Genomic DNA, 16,312 nt, shown 5'->3' on the forward strand with positions numbered 1-16,312 from the left:
GCCAACAACTCCATCCACTTTTACTAATCTTTTTTACGATCTATTTGTTCTTAATCGCACTTTAATTATTCTTAAGATTTTGTATCTTTTACCGAGATTATATTCAACAATTTTCTATCGTGTTAATTTTCGAAAGTTTAAAGAAATAAAAGAAATGATATTTAATTAAAATTGTTTTAAATTAAAGATTAAAATATTAGATTAATAATTTTATATATTTTAATAATTCAACAATCGTTTAACAAAATTATTATTCAATGAAATCAAAAAAATATCGTGTTACTTATTATATAATAATTCGGTAATAAAATATAGTATGAATAATATAAATCCTTATTTTTTATGCTTGCAGGTACATAAATTACATAAATATAACAAGATAATTTTTTTATAATATAAAATGATAATAAAAATATGATAAAATTCATATATTTTAATAATTCCTTTATCAATAATAATCATATAAAATTATATATAAATTATATATAATTCAATATTGAGCAAAATAAATTGTATAATTCTTTAAATCGTCGTTATTGATTATATATATATATGATACAAAATTTATATATTGTATTATATTATGCATATGTTATATGTGTATAATAATACACTATTAAAATAAAATATTTATTTTCTAAAAAAATCACCCTTTGTACCACCAGTTTTTGAAATTAATTCGATATCGGTTATTTTTATATATTTTGGGGAAGTTGCATATTTACACATATCATAAATTGTTAGAGCCGCAATACTTACGGCTGTTAAAGCTTCCATTTCTACACCAGTTTTTCCAGTGCATCTAACTTCTGCCGTGATTTCTATACGATGTAATTTTTCGTTTAAATGTAAGGATACATTTACATAAGATAATGGAAGTGGATGACATAGAGGTATCAAATCAGAAGTACGTTTCGCTGCTATGATACCTGCCAATTGTGCCACAGATAATACATCGCCTTTTTTTATATTATTCTCAACTATCAATTTGCTTATATTTGAATTAACTTGTACAATTCCTTTTGCTATTGCAATGCGTTTAGTTTCGTTTTTCGAATCTACATCTACCATGCTTGCTTTGCCACTTTCATCTACGTGTGACAATGAGGAAAATACTCTTATACTCATATCATTTTTAAATCGAAATCCCATGTAATCCATTATATATTGTCTCGTTATATCTTTATAATTCTTAAGATGAATACGTTTCTTTTTAACTGTAAGCACAAACAAGTAAAATTAAGCTTATAATCTCTTTAAAATCGGATCATTGATTATAAACAATTCGAGCGATAACGTTTGTGCTTCTTTTTGAAGTATTAATATATTATTTTATATTAATTTACAATTCTTATAATACTATATTAATTAACCACCAATCAAAATCATTGGCCTGTTTTCCATGCGGGATAGATTGAACATTCCTGAAACATACGTATTATCGAAAAGATAATAATATAATATAAATATAAACGTTATCGCCTGATAAAAAGCTTAATATTTTATTATACAAAATAATCTTATATAATCCTATCTTAATTATATAAATTAAAAATAAAACTTAATACCCGCATGTTGCTTCTTTTTACGTTGCACCGCTTGTCCAATCATTTCTTTCAAAATATCATTAGATGCTCCACTACGTAACGCATCTCGAAGAGATATTTCTCCCTTTCCCTCAAACAAACAAACTTTTAAATTTCCATCTGCCGTTATTCTTAATCTATTACACGAATTACAAAAATGATCACTCATCGATGTAATAAATCCAATTTGTCCTGTAAATCCAGGTACATGATATGCCTATAAAAAAGAATTAAATTTTTAATAAAATATATAAAAAATATAATATATAAATTGAATGAAATTTTTTAAATTATATACTTTAGATGTATCATTGTACTTATTTGGAAGACGTTGAAGATTAGGATATATATCTCTAATAAATTTTTTCATAGTCTCAAAGGAAACCATTTTATTCTGATTCCATTCATTTCCTTGAAAAGGCATATATTCAATAAAACGTATATCAATCGGGCGATTTTTTGTTAAATTAACAAAATCAATTATCTCATCATCATTGAAACCTTTCATTATAACACAATTCACCTACAATAAATATTACATATAATTATATTATTATATTAATTTAATCATATAAATTCATTTAATTGTTCCATACCTTTACTGGATTATAACCTAATTGAATAGCTAGATCAATTGCAGCCATAACTCTAGACCATCCCTTTCTACGGGTAAATTGTTCAAAACGATTTTCTTGTAAAGTATCTAAAGAAATATTTATTGCATCTAATCCAGCTTTTTGAAGAGATGGTAACTGACGTGTTAATGTTAATCCATTAGTCGTAATTGCAATTTGTTTTAAATTAGATAACTGTTTCAAACCAGCTATAATAATTATTTATCAGTATAATATTATTTATTAGTATAAGATATATATATATATATATATATATATATATATATATATGTATGTATGTATGTATGTATGTATGTATGTATCATATAACTTTATTATATATAAAATAATTTACCAATAATATCTACAATATCTTTTCTGACAGTTGGTTCACCACCAGTTAAGCGTATTTTATTTATACCTTCATTTACAAATAAATCAGCTATTTTGATTATTTCATCTGTTTTCAAAATACCATCATTCTTTGTCAACTTAACTCCTTCTGCTGGCATACAATATAAGCCTATAACATATGTAACACATCACAAAATTATTTTAATTAAAATTGCAAATATTACTTACATCGAAGATTGCAACGTTCGGTAATTGAAATACGTAAATATGTATGACGTCTTCCAAATGAATCTGTGAGTATATCATTGTCATGCGTATTATTTAAATGATCTCTAAATTGTTGTATCTAAATAAAATACATATAATTTTTATAAATTCTTTGCAATAGGCATCACGCAATAAATTGTATAGCTTTTATAAATATTATATAAAAATAATTGATATTTTCGATGCAAGGAAAAACTTACTCTACGTGAAACATATGGTGCAACAGATGATTCTGTAGATGAATACACAACACCGAAAAACGATTTCGTAATATTAATTTTTCGAAACATTTAACGTAATTAATAAAAACTAATATGATTTTTAATTAATAGAATATTCTATTTAATAGAATAATTTTTACGTAAAAAATAAAAAAATTATATAATTCAAGATTTCTCAAGATGGACGACGTATTTATGTTATCTCTTTCATCGTTTTGTTCAAACTGTACTTATGTACGTTCTAAAGTAGTTATCAGCCGAACAATAAAAGCCATTTTTCATATTCTTGGATTTAACAAAATCTATTTTTTACCGCGATAACTAACATTAATCTTATAATACAATTCAAATTTTTTTTGCCGCGTATTCATTTCAACCAATCATCAAACACTTTATATAAGCATTGTATAAATTTTCTGAATATATATATATATATATAGACTTACAAATTTTGCAGTATTGTTAAATTGTTTCAAAGCAGTGATGTGTTTAACCTATTAAGAAATAAAATGTTATTTATTTAATTAAACCTATTAGCAAATATAAATTTTATAAAAAATGTCTTTATTTCCAGCTTATTCTGAAGAAAATAAATCTACAACATCCAATGAATCAAAAAATTTGTTAAAAGGTTATTGAAATCCATCATAAATCAATATCAATTATAAAATAGTTTATGATACAATATTTATTTCTAATTACAGAAAATGACTCAACCAGTTGGTTATACAATTCCAGTTGTTTAGAACAAATTTCATCTAATAATTTTATTGATGTCTCTTCAGATTCTTCAAATGAAACTTTTTATTTGCATAAAGAAGAAACTTTGTATACTACTACTGTAAAAAAAGAAAAACTTCCATTGGAGGAAAAAAAACCATCTATAAAATCATCTATTAAAAGAAAAAAAAAGGATAAAAAAAAGAATGCATATGAAAAATCAGAATATGAGAAAGATGTAAAAAATGTATATTTTGAAGATAAGTATAAAGATAAGGGAAATAATACTGTTAAAACACTTTATTCTCGAATTAGACCATATTATAATATTAAAAAGAGTTCTCTTGGTTTTGTTTCTCATAAACAATCAAAAAAACATATTTATGAAAGGTATTATGTAAAAAATATTGACTATATAGAAAAAAACAAAAAAAAAGATACCATTATTAAAAAAGAATCTATTATCAATTCATTTAAAGAAGAAGAGATCCCTTCATGGCACATCAAATTAGAAGAATTACAAAAAATGAAAACTAAACAATATAATGAAAAATTAACAAATAATCCAAATGATATTCAATTATGGTTTGAATATATAGAATTTCAGGTATATCATATTTACATTTATAATAAGGAATATAATATATTTAATATATTAACTTTTTATATATATCATATATTATATATTATTTTAATATATAACTTTTAGAAAAATATGTATATATACATATATATTATATTTATATATCAAAATCTATGTAAAAAAAAATTTAAAAACAAAAATATGTTTTATGAAATTTTCCAAAAACTATTAGATTTAAAAATAGTTTAAATATATTATTTTAAATATATTATAATTTAATTACTTTTTTTTAAGTTTTTTTTTTAAGTAAGAAATTTAACAATGTATATAATTTATACAAAAAATTCATTTATTTAAATAATAATAATATTCCATAAAATATGTGTCAAATAAGTTTCATTAAAATTAATTTTATTATTTATTAAGAATATTAAAATTTAATTTATCAAAACTTTTTTATAGAATACATTACAAATATTTTTTTTCTAGGATACATTAGGATATTTTCAACAATATCAAACAACAAAAGATATTCGTAGAGCAATAACATTAAAAAAGTTAGCTATTGTTGAAAAAGCTCTAGAAAAAAATTTAGAATGCACAATCTTATTAAAATTAAAGTTATCTCTTATGGGGGAACTTTTACCTGCAGATGAATTTTCAAAACAGCTTGAAACCTTTGTCAATAAAGATTCAGGAAATGTTACTTTATGGCAAGAATTTATTATGACTACTCAAGCTTCAGTAGCAATGTGTACAGTGCCAAAAGTTTTAGATTTATATTCAAAATGCTTTTGTATTTTAAAACAAAAAGCAAGGACAAATCCTCGAGTATATGATGAAAGATTATTACGTATGTAAAAAATTATAAATTATTTTATTTCTCTAATATAGATTATATAAAATAATAATCTTTAATTTGTTATGAATAGAAATGATGTATTGGTGTCTAACATTTTTACGACATACTGGACTTTGGGAACAAATGTGGGAAACAATACGTTTAAATCTCATTCTAAATCTTAATTTAGATAAAGATAGTTTATCTTTCAAAAAAACAATAGATGAAAAAAAATTAAGTAAGATATCTTATTTAATTAATCCAAAATATATTATTTATATTCTATTTATTATCTTATTATTTTTATCAATTTATAGTTGGAATGGAAGAAGTAATATTGATGTCAAGATTACCACTAAATCAATTATGGCAAAGAACAGAATCATTAAGAGAGAATTGTCATTGGATTAGTGTCAGTAAAAGTGAATTAGATCTAGTTGGCGATTCTCGAAGATTTATTTTACCAGATGATGTTGCAGATTTTGTTCATCCAATACTTTCAAGAAATTTAAATTTTCGAATGGCAATTTATACATTACTTTTACTTAAAGTACCATTATTACCAACCCGAGATTATATGTTAAAGGTATATTTAATTAGGTATAATTTCAAATAATCTTTAATATAAATTCTAATAACTATATTACAAACTAAATAATGTTTTTTTTTTCAAATTTTATATATATTTAGACATTAACATTAGAGGAATTTGATTGGGGTATAGAAACTTCAGAAATGTTGCTTCCATTTGCTTGTCCTATGGTAGGTGAAATGAGCGGATATAACCAAAGAAAAGAATTATTAAATGGCATACTTGAAGGACATTTAACGTCAGGTCCTCAATATCTTATGTTTCATCCTGCCCAAGAATCATATTTAGATTTTATACGTGAAATATTTTTTACAATTGCTGAAAATTTACCTTCTTTGCAACGTACAAGTATATATGTTTGGTGGTTAAGATTTGAAAGATTACTTATTTTTCTTCAGAAAGATGATATATTAAAATATGATAATAAGTGAGATTCATTTCATATTATTTTATACATAAATAAAAAATGTTTATAAATAATTTATATATAAATATTTATTCTATATATTTTTTATAGACGAAAAAAATTAAAAACAATATTGAAGGAATTCTTGAAAAAAGATGAAAATAGAAATAATTTACATTTCTATAGAGAATATGCATTAATAGAAAAAGAAATGGGAAAATTTGATAATTGTGTGAATATTTTAGAAATGGCTATTAAATCACAAGATACATGTCCTTCTTTAATTTGTATTCCTGAAGAGAAGTCAGCACTATTAAGTTTATATCGAACATTTATTGAAACTTTACTTAATTTAGAAACTTATAAGAAAACACATAAAATATTAATATTAAATTTTATGAAACAAATAATACCAGAAACAAATGAAAATCAATTATTACAAGTGGAAAAATATTTCGAAAATTGTATACGAACTTTTTTACAAGAAGATTCTTTTGAGAATGAAGAAAATACATATTTTCTACCAAATTATAAATGTGATACAATTATATGCTATGCATATTTATTATACGTACAAGATCATGATATTAATAATATAATAAATATATTTAAAAATTGTATAAATCATTATAAGAATCAACATTATATACAAGTATTAAATTTTATTTTTTTGTTAATAATAAAATTAATAATAAAAATTTTTCTATGTATTTAATATATTGTATATTACAGGAAATATTACAAGAAAGTCAAATAGCACTTTTACAATTATATTGTAAACAAATTCAAAATGAAAGTTTTTTAAAAATGAAATTAGATGATATGCTAAATTTATATCCAAATAATTTTTTTGCTCTTTCAGTATTTGCATGTATTGAAGTAAGTATAATAATGTCTAAAAAAAAGTTAAATTTTTTTATAATATTATTTATAAATCATAATATGAAAAATTATAATATTTATTTAACAGAGTGAATTGCCTATATGGAAAACTAATAGTCGAATGATAAAACTTCAATTATGGAAAGCATTTGCTATGTGCTTAGCAAATCGAAAACGTATTCGTAAGTTACAAGAACTTAAAGATTATGTTAGTATGAATGCAGCCATTAATAAGTTACTCTATTTTCATCAAACACTTGCAAAGTAAGTTTTTAAATAATTTATGCAAATTCGCAATAACGTTTAAAAAAATAAAAAAAATATTAAACTTACAGAATATCAACAATTAAAAATTGCCCCCTATTATGGAGATTATATATGCTTGTTCTTAGAGAATATAATTTATGTGAGAAAAAAGGAGAAGAAGTATATCACGAAAGTGTTGCATTATGTCCTTGGGCTAGAAGTATTTATATTGATGCAGCTGAAGTTGCACCTCAACTTCTTACACAAATTCAAGATATGATACGGGAAAAGGAATTAAGAATGCATGTTACTCCGGAAGAATTAGATGTTTTACGTGGTTAATTATAATTGTAATTATGTGTTTTTATAATTATTTGTAATTATTTGTTTAGTTAATAATTCATGTAAATAATAGTTTTTTTATGTATATATGTAAATACACATATAAAAATCTTATAAAAAAATACAGATTGTCAATTTTATTAAAAATATAAATTATACAATTATCTCAATTTGTAATATTTTTCCTAAAATTGAAAGTACTATATATTGATAAATACATCATATATACTGAAACAATATTAGATTGTGGTTATAGTTCATAGATATCTATAAGAGTAATAAATAAATATTGTTTTTATATTATATTTATTATTTTTATATAATGTAACAAAAAAATAATATAATAAAATAATAATTAATGAATACAAATAATAATTAAATTTATATAAGTTATACTATAATTATGAGTAAAGACTTAGGTTAAATTAATCGTCGTGCAATGTAATGATTATATGAAAGTTTTTATTAATAATTTTATTTGTAATTGTAAATTTTTTTTTATTTTGAAGTGTTTAATCTTATAGTCTTATAATTTTTTTGTCAATTATTTAAAATTTTTTTATTCATTATTAAAATATATATTGACATAAAAGTTAAAAAATCTTGAATTAAAAACTAAATTTATTTCTTCAATATGGATTTGAAAGCTGTTGTTGTTTCGGGTGAAGCCCCAGAATCTGATGATGATAGTGCAAGCATTGTTACTGTATGTTATTTTTATATTTATTATAAAAATTATATCATATACGATGAAAGAAAATGAAATAAATGAATAAATTATATTTTCTACAGGGTATAGGATTTCCATTTGTAAGAACTCCCAATTATTGTGGTACAATTATTTCTGGTGAAGCTCCAGAATCAGATGATGGTATGATTTTATATTTAAAAATATAAAAGATATTTAGAATATATTTTATAATACTTTTTTTAAATCTAATATAATCTAACATTTATTAGATGGGACAAGTCTAAGCAGTGTTAGTGGAGCAGTTGATGCTATGACTTGTATACCAGAAATGAAAATACCAAAATCAAAAAAATGTTCTATAAAATATAATAGTTTGCTTCATAAGAAATTACGTAAGTTTAAATATTAATGCTATTAATTTCGAAAACAATTAAATAGATATATTTTTGTCAACATCATTTTATTAATACTTTTTTAATACAATATGCATTGCTATTGCTAAAGTATTATATAATAATTTTGGCGCAGAAAAATTTATTATAACATAATCAGAATAATGTAAATATTTTTTCTATTAGACTCAAGCTTATTTTATTCCAGCTAAAACTTTAATTATTTAGAACATGTAGTATATATTTTAAATATTTTTATACATATAAATAATATTCAATATCTAATTTAATTAATAAAAGATATTTAACATTTCAATTGACATATTTATAATAAAACAGATGAATGCAATGAAACTTTGGATAAGGATCTTATACAAATGGTTGATGGGACAATTGGTGTAGCCACTCAAGAATTAACAACTGTTAATAAACAATTATTAAGAAGTGAACTTATTCTTCAAGAAGCTGTCTCTCAATTACGTAGCGCTTGCAATCGAACAAAGGATGCTTCCAACACATTGCTTCAACTTATAAATGAAAATTTTATATCCTCTATTAAAACCTAATATGTGTAAATATATTTTATTATGTAATGTTATTATTTAAATATGTAATGAAAATATTGATATAATAATAATAATATAATAATAATAATAGCAATACTGCTTTAGTATATATTAAATATCAGTATTAAAAAATCAGTATTTTTAAAGGACATGGTGGGTGGGATATTATTGAGCATCAATTGTTTTCTTTAATTGGCAGTTCTATTAAATATCAACTGTTTTCTAATATGTCTTAAAATTTAAGTAAAATATTATTTTGTTCAATGTTTCATAAAGAAAGACCATTAGAAATTATATGTATATATGTACATATATATATATATATATATATATATATATATATATATATACACATACACACACACAGAACAAATTTGTAATTACTGACACATTTGGATGCTATTAATTATTAATATATCTATGCTGATCGTTGCACTTTAAATATCCAAATGACAGTAAATGTATTATTTTGTAATATTCAGATATTAAGGTATATATCAAAGAATGTCACGATGTTTTGTTTAAAGTATTTCTGTAAAGAATAAACATAAGCATTAAATTTGTTTTTTTCGCAATTTAGAACAAATATAATTATATAGATGTAAAATAATTAACATCTTTGAATATTAAAAACTTGATTTTCTTCTTGTAATAAGTATAAGTATAATAACAAATTTTATTTTGATATATATTATTTTGCATATGCATAATCTTTTCAGAAACACTTGTATATTTTCTTTTTTTTTTTGCAGTTTTTCTTATCAAATGCATGATTTTGGTATCAAAGAGCTGATATTGGTATTTCCTATTATCATGCTAAATTTAGTGTACAGTGAATTGATGATTATAATGAGGATGCATTCTTTCTCTATAAATTCAGTCTTAAACATTTCATCAATCTTCGTTCAACTAAATTTTGATATAATATATCTACATACAAAAATTCATAAATTAAACGAGTCGTCTTTTTTGCTAAGTGATATGACAACATCGTGACGGAATGTGTTCTTTGACATGATATTTCTATATAATTTTTGTTTATGTAATACATTCAGATTATTTAATGGCTAAATTGCATATATTTAACTATGCATGTGTATTTAAGATTTCATTTTGCATTAAAGCAATTCCTCACGTCATATTCTACAAAATAAATAATGCTAGAAAAGTATATTTATAAAATCTATAAAACTATAAAAAATAACATAAAAAAAAAATTACTATTAACGAAATGTAAATATACATTATTATAATATTAACTCATATTATAAACTATCAAGCATTGATTTCTGATATTTCTTTTTTGTTAATAAATTTAAATGTTCACATATTTAGCAATATTTGCAAATTTCAGAAATAAATTTTGACTATTCGTCAAAATTAGGAACTTATTAGTTCCTATATACATTTTTTTTCATTGCTTTTAAAATTTTGCATAAGAATCTTAAGATTTTCATTAAGAATGCAAACATTCAGTTGTTATGAGTAATACGATGGTGATAGATAGCGTAATAAACTTTGTAAACGCTATAAATGTTAATGATGGGCTCAATTCCAGAAAAGGATTAAAGTTTGTTGTAGTTGGCGACCTTTATAAAATATGCGACGTCGCACACGATACATGTTAGCCAATGTGAGGGCGCCCACCCCCCACATGGCCTACGCTCGCTCTATTTCTCCACCACTTGCACACATCTGAAGAACATCCAAAGATCCTTGAGCTTGTCGTTTTTCAGCCAAGAATCTGCCCGAAGCCTCTTTTAATTGTTCTAAAAAGATTCTGAAATAATTCAATTAAATAATATCATACAATAGTTTGATATATATTTTCACATTTTAAATTAATTTTTAAATCTTTCAATTATTTACTATGTAGAATAGATCTTTGTTGACAGCTTATGGTAAAAATAAGAAAAAAAATAATACTATAAAGTTTTACAGTATTATAAATATTTTATAATACAAAATAGCAATAAATTTTTCATTGCAATATGTGGAAAATCAACTTTATTTATTTTGTTTATATAATCAATTTATTATTAAATAATGATTTAGTTATTAATATTCTTATTAATAATTAATTTTCATTTATTGATTAAGCTAGTATTTTATATCAATGTCAAGTGTTTGTAAATAAAAAAATATATTGATATTTATTTTGTGTAAGATTTATATGGGGGAAATATTTAAATTAACAAATTTATAAAATAATATTTTTTTATATATTGCAATAGAGAATTCATTAATATCTTTTATATAGAATATTTACTTATTTCTAACTTTATTTTTAATAGAACATATATTGCAAAACTTTATATATATATTTTTTTTCATTTTTTATAATCTGTCCCAAAAATCTTTGAAATACCTTGTATAAAATAAATCTTTTAATATAAAAATAGAATAATAGCAAAGAAAGTAATATGTAATAATATATAATAAATATTGTCAAATAAAATAGCAACAAAATTTTTACAATCATATATATACTTACATATTGCCAGACACTATATCAGCTACACTATCTGGATCCATATCACTGAGCAATTCTAAATTATGTCCATCAAGCAATGATATATGTGATGGATCTCCATGCAATGATGAGACTAATGCTTCTATTGGTGGTCGACGCCTTCTAACTTCATCTCTTCTTTGTCCACATTCTATATTATCTACATCATCAACAACTATATAACGAGAAGCAGCTTTATTGCTTCCTGCTGCCACCCATTTCTGATTTCCATATAAAACCATTAAACTAGTATTTCTTTCTAATGTGGCAAAATATTCTTCATCATCTACCTCAGTTCCTAATATGAAAATAATATTCATTTATTAATTTATAAATAAAATCTATATTGCTAAAAACAAAAATGTTATCTTACCATCTTGTTCTAGAACAATTGTTAGTTCTGCATCTAAAGGTAAAGATAAACGATTTCTTGCAATACTAATCAATTCTTTTAAAGAAGAAGCAGTGATTCCCTTTCGTTTTTCTCTAGTATGATCAACAATTTTATAAGGATTTCCCAATCCCTGCGAAATTCCTGCTGTTTCTGACATATTTTTTTAAATAAAAAAACAATCTGAAAATTGCTCACAAAGAAATTTAATTTAATTTTGTATTTTCGTCGTTCGATCAAATGTCAATCAAATATATAAAATTTATGTCATCAAAAATTTACTTTCTTTAATAAGATTGACCGTTAGTAAGGCCTGATTATCGTTGCACATTGGTTTATCAATATTACTGATATTTTTAAATTAAATCGTAACACAAGATTCACATTCACTCAATAATGGGTGTCACCAATATCCATTAAATTTTTGTTAGAAAAATGTTTCCAGAATAATTAAAACACTAAATACATGCTGATAATTTGGGTGTAAAATTGTAAAGTTGGAAGATAAGTAAGAAAGGGCAGTGTTTTGGATTGCATTGGATTGTTGATTTTATAAGGACTTTTACTACGGTTATTAACAATTTACATACATGTATAAAACTTGAAAGACGTAAAACGAATTTTGTTCGAGTGACTGAACTGACCGTATGTCAACTCAACACTGGGTCAATGGTGCAACTACCCCTCCTATTTATATTCTCTGTAGACTACTGCGTATGGTATGTCCAAGAAACACCCACCATAGTATTCCCTCCCAACATGGCACCTACACAGAAATCAATAACTTACCCCACTCTAGTAATCATTTTTTTATTGTCGCTAAATGAATTGTTTACGTTAGAATACAGTAATTCTCATTCATAACTTAAGTATAATATATGTTCCAATAGAATAAATGTAATTTAATTTGAAATTTTTTTTTTATTATCCACTTTTATTATTTATATAAAATGATAATATTTAAGAACAAATTATATTTATTACATAAATGTTTTAATAATATTATATTTTATAATACATTTTATAATATAATATTAAAAATAATCACTTTTGAAAACATTAATTATTATATTAAAAATATCTAAATTTTGTATTTTTTTCATTAATAAATGAATATTTGTATAAAAATAATGTATGTTGCATAATAATAAAACTATGAAAATATATCAAATATAATTAGATAAAATTAATTTTGTATAAAAAATATCTATATAAATATATACATTTATTAAAATATTATATGTATATGTATATATATATATATATATATATATATATAAAAATATTAGTAAAGAAAGTAAAGAATATATATATATATATATATATATATATGATACATTAAGTCCATTAATTCAAAAGAATATAATTACATTTTACATAAAACATATAATTTTGCAAGAATTTAAGACACAGCACTGCAGTTAAATTTAGATCAATGAGACTAGATACTGCTTTAAGTTTAAAGTTAGCTCAGAGTTAGTCCAGTTAGGGCTTTTAGTAGAACCACAAATTTCATTTGAATATTATCAATTAAATTTCTTTAAAATATCATAAAGTTAAATTAAAAATGCCTTTGCCAAGTGGAAGTAAAGAATCTGATGATAGTCAAACATGGGAATTAGCAGAAAGATGTCTTCTTCCAATTGCATTTTCACATGCAATTGCAGTTATTTTAGCAACTATATTAAATACATTAAGTATATCACAAACATCTAGTTTTGTGCTTTTTCTTTTATTATTGGTCATATCCATAGGATTTACGTTATTTTATCACAACTTAAAGGTGAGTTATTAAAACACATATATTTATTTATCTTTAAAATTACATACTATTATTTTCTTTTATTTAATTATATTAATAATTACTTCTAAATTTTAATAAATATGAGTACATGTCTTACAATATTAATATTTAAAAGTATAATGTATCTTCTAGGTAACTGCTGCAGGAAAAGCAATTCTTATTACAGGTTGTGATTCAAGAGTTGGATATACTTTAAGCAAACAATTAGATGAATTGGTAAAATTATATATTATATATTAGTTTTTTGTAATTGTTATTACTTATTTCTAATATATATATATATTATAGTTAAAGGAATTTTAAAACAAAATTTATTTTTAAAGGGATTTACAGTATTTGCTGGTTTTAATACAAAAGTTGAAAATAAAGAAATAATGCAAAAATTAAGACAAGAAGCTTCTGGTAGATTACATATATTACAATTAGATGTAACTAGTGAACATGATATTCATTCAACATTTCTTTATGTAAATGAAAACTTACCAGATGGTGCTCCAGGTTTAAAATTATATTTCTTTATAAATATATAGATATTTATTATAATATTTAACATATTTAACATTGATGAATATTTTATAATAGGTTTGTGGGCATTAGTACATGCTGCTGCTTGGGTAACATTAGGTGAATGTGAGTGGGTACCTCCTTCTGTATTAAAACGCAGTATAGATATTAATTTTATTGGTCTCGCTAGATTAACTCAGGTAAATATTAATATATATTATTAAAAATTATATATTATAGTATATTAAATATAGTATTTTTATTAAATATACCAATAAAATAACTTTTATTTAAAGGTATTTTTACCTCTAATTAGGCGATCAAAAGGTCGTGTTGTGTTAGTTAGTAGTCTTTTAGCTCGTATACCAAGTCCTGTTCGAGGCATTTATTGTGCAGTTAAGGTAGATCATTTAAAATTATCAAAAATCACACACATATAATACTAACTAAATTATTTACATATTTTCCAAATATTTATACATTGTTCTATTTTAATCTTATATATATGTATGTTAGGCTGCAGTTGAAGCTTGGGGAGCTTGTCTCAGGTTAGAAATGAGAAGATGGGGAGTAGATGTAGTTATTGTAGAAACTGGTGAATATGTATCAGGAAATGCATGGTTAAAAGATAATAACTCATTATTAGAACAAGCTAGAGAAATGTGGATTCAACTGGACCCTCAAACTCGTAAAGAATATGGACAAGAATTATTTCAAAAAGAAATGTTGGCTCTTGAAAAATATACACAAGAAATAGATGTAGATATAACACCAGTAATTAGAGCTTTAATAGATGGAATAATAAAAACTTTTCCAATGAGAAGATATACACCAGTATCACGTAAAGAAAGAATACAAGCATTATGCAGTGATTATCTTCCAAAACCAATTTATGACATATTATATTTAAATTGAAAAAATACAAAAATATAAATAATCAAAAATAAAGAATTACATGTCAATCAAATTTAATAAATACTATCTATTGATCAATTGTTTATGATATAATATTATGAATAATAAAATTATTTACTATTTATATTTTATCTTTACTTCATATAATTATTTAATTTGAATAAATCTATAATAAGATAATATATTATATTTATATATTAATATATATTACTCATTGTTAAAATAAAATAAAAAAAGAATAAAAAATATCATTACCATAAATACAATAAATATTATAATTTATAAAAATATTGTTTTTTTAAAAAATTTCATTTTTTCATTGCAAATAAATATATTTTAGAAAATTTTTATTCATTGCAATGTAATCACAGATTGTAACTATAAAACAAGACAATATAATATAAATTAAAATGCAATGTTATATATCAATGTCATATATGTTATATATCAATGGAATGAGAAAATTTGAAAAAAGAAACTAAAAAAAAATTAGATTATGCTAGTGTACTTCGATACTTCGCGAGTAGTGCATTGAACTTGGATTAAAATTCTTACATATTATAAAACAGTCAATTCGCTAATTTCAAATTTTAAATTTGTTTTTTCTATATTTTCTAATTATTTTTAAAATTGATAATTATAAAATTAATATTATAAAACAAATAATTATAAAATTAAAATTGATATTTATAAAATTGATAACATGCGAAAATACTTATACGTACCTTTATAATTAAGTTGGACACGAAATAGATTAATTTTTTCGTAAAATAATGTTCTACTTATAAATAATAAGACGGTTAATATTATATTATATTCTGAGATATTGCTACAAATGTTCCGAAATTTCTATAAGCAACATGTAGAAAATTAATATTACGCA

General features: G+C 22.5%; 5 protein-coding genes across 9 annotated transcripts; 3 read left to right on the forward strand and 2 right to left on the reverse strand.

Moving 5' to 3' along the window:
* Nucleotides 1-196: 196 nt before the first annotated feature.
* Nucleotides 197-3,458, reverse strand: Mocs1 (Molybdenum cofactor synthesis 1). Of its 3 annotated transcripts, none has more exons than XM_086906552.1 (7): nt 3,022-3,458; nt 2,783-2,900; nt 2,556-2,723; nt 2,183-2,409; nt 1,885-2,109; nt 1,569-1,803; nt 197-1,217 (listed from the first exon to the last, which is right to left on the reverse strand). In XM_086906552.1, the coding sequence occupies exons 1-7, from the start codon at nt 3,109-3,111 to the stop codon at nt 631-633; spliced, it is 1,650 nt and encodes a 549-aa protein (XP_086762678.1). In that variant the 5' UTR covers nt 3,112-3,458; the 3' UTR covers nt 197-630. The 3 variants fall into 3 exon arrangements, with proteins under 3 accessions (XP_086762678.1, XP_086762681.1, XP_086762679.1); XM_086906555.1 differs by having other exon boundaries at nt 197-1,424; nt 3,022-3,451; XM_086906553.1 differs by lacking the exon at nt 2,783-2,900 and having other exon boundaries at nt 3,022-3,228.
* Nucleotides 3,455-7,818, forward strand: LOC100867784 (nuclear exosome regulator NRDE2). The gene is made up of 10 exons (XM_003696870.4): nt 3,455-3,673; nt 3,747-4,369; nt 4,835-5,198; nt 5,278-5,424; nt 5,504-5,772; nt 5,877-6,205; nt 6,296-6,836; nt 6,917-7,063; nt 7,155-7,330; nt 7,402-7,818. The coding sequence occupies exons 1-10, from the start codon at nt 3,601-3,603 to the stop codon at nt 7,652-7,654; spliced, it is 2,922 nt and encodes a 973-aa protein (XP_003696918.4). The 5' UTR covers nt 3,455-3,600; the 3' UTR covers nt 7,655-7,818.
* LOC100867416 (uncharacterized) lies at nt 7,511-9,397 on the forward strand. The gene is made up of 4 exons (XM_003696867.3): nt 7,511-8,360; nt 8,447-8,525; nt 8,615-8,737; nt 9,077-9,397. Exons 1-4 carry the CDS (start codon nt 8,289-8,291, stop codon nt 9,301-9,303), a joined length of 501 nt encoding a protein of 166 aa, XP_003696915.1. The 5' UTR covers nt 7,511-8,288; the 3' UTR covers nt 9,304-9,397.
* LOC100872765 (DNA fragmentation factor subunit alpha) lies at nt 8,789-16,295 on the reverse strand. 2 transcript variants are annotated; one of them, XM_086906562.1, is made up of 5 exons: nt 16,155-16,295; nt 12,797-12,972; nt 12,189-12,389; nt 11,798-12,113; nt 8,789-11,083 (listed from the first exon to the last, which is right to left on the reverse strand). In XM_086906562.1, the coding sequence occupies exons 3-5, from the start codon at nt 12,364-12,366 to the stop codon at nt 10,963-10,965; spliced, it is 615 nt and encodes a 204-aa protein (XP_086762688.1). In that variant the 5' UTR covers nt 12,367-12,389; nt 12,797-12,972; nt 16,155-16,295; the 3' UTR covers nt 8,789-10,962. The 2 variants fall into 2 exon arrangements, with proteins under 2 accessions (XP_086762688.1, XP_086762687.1); XM_086906561.1 differs by lacking the exon at nt 16,155-16,295 and adding exons at nt 14,494-14,658; nt 14,821-14,886 and having other exon boundaries at nt 12,189-12,972.
* LOC100867064 (D-beta-hydroxybutyrate dehydrogenase, mitochondrial) lies at nt 13,401-15,553 on the forward strand. Of its 2 annotated transcripts, XM_003696864.4 has the most exons (6): nt 13,401-13,989; nt 14,143-14,226; nt 14,334-14,508; nt 14,593-14,714; nt 14,811-14,915; nt 15,031-15,553. In XM_003696864.4, the coding sequence occupies exons 1-6, from the start codon at nt 13,774-13,776 to the stop codon at nt 15,427-15,429; spliced, it is 1,101 nt and encodes a 366-aa protein (XP_003696912.1). In that variant the 5' UTR covers nt 13,401-13,773; the 3' UTR covers nt 15,430-15,553. The 2 variants fall into 2 exon arrangements, with proteins under 2 accessions (XP_003696912.1, XP_086762684.1); XM_086906558.1 differs by lacking the exon at nt 14,811-14,915 and having other exon boundaries at nt 13,611-13,989.
* Nucleotides 16,296-16,312: the final 17 nt, after the last annotated feature.

This window comes from Apis florea, unplaced genomic scaffold (assembly GCF_048593485.1).
Source record: "Apis florea isolate Af1SG1 unplaced genomic scaffold, ASM4859348v1 contig_2495_pilon, whole genome shotgun sequence".
NCBI lineage: Eukaryota > Metazoa > Arthropoda > Insecta > Hymenoptera > Apidae > Apis > Apis florea.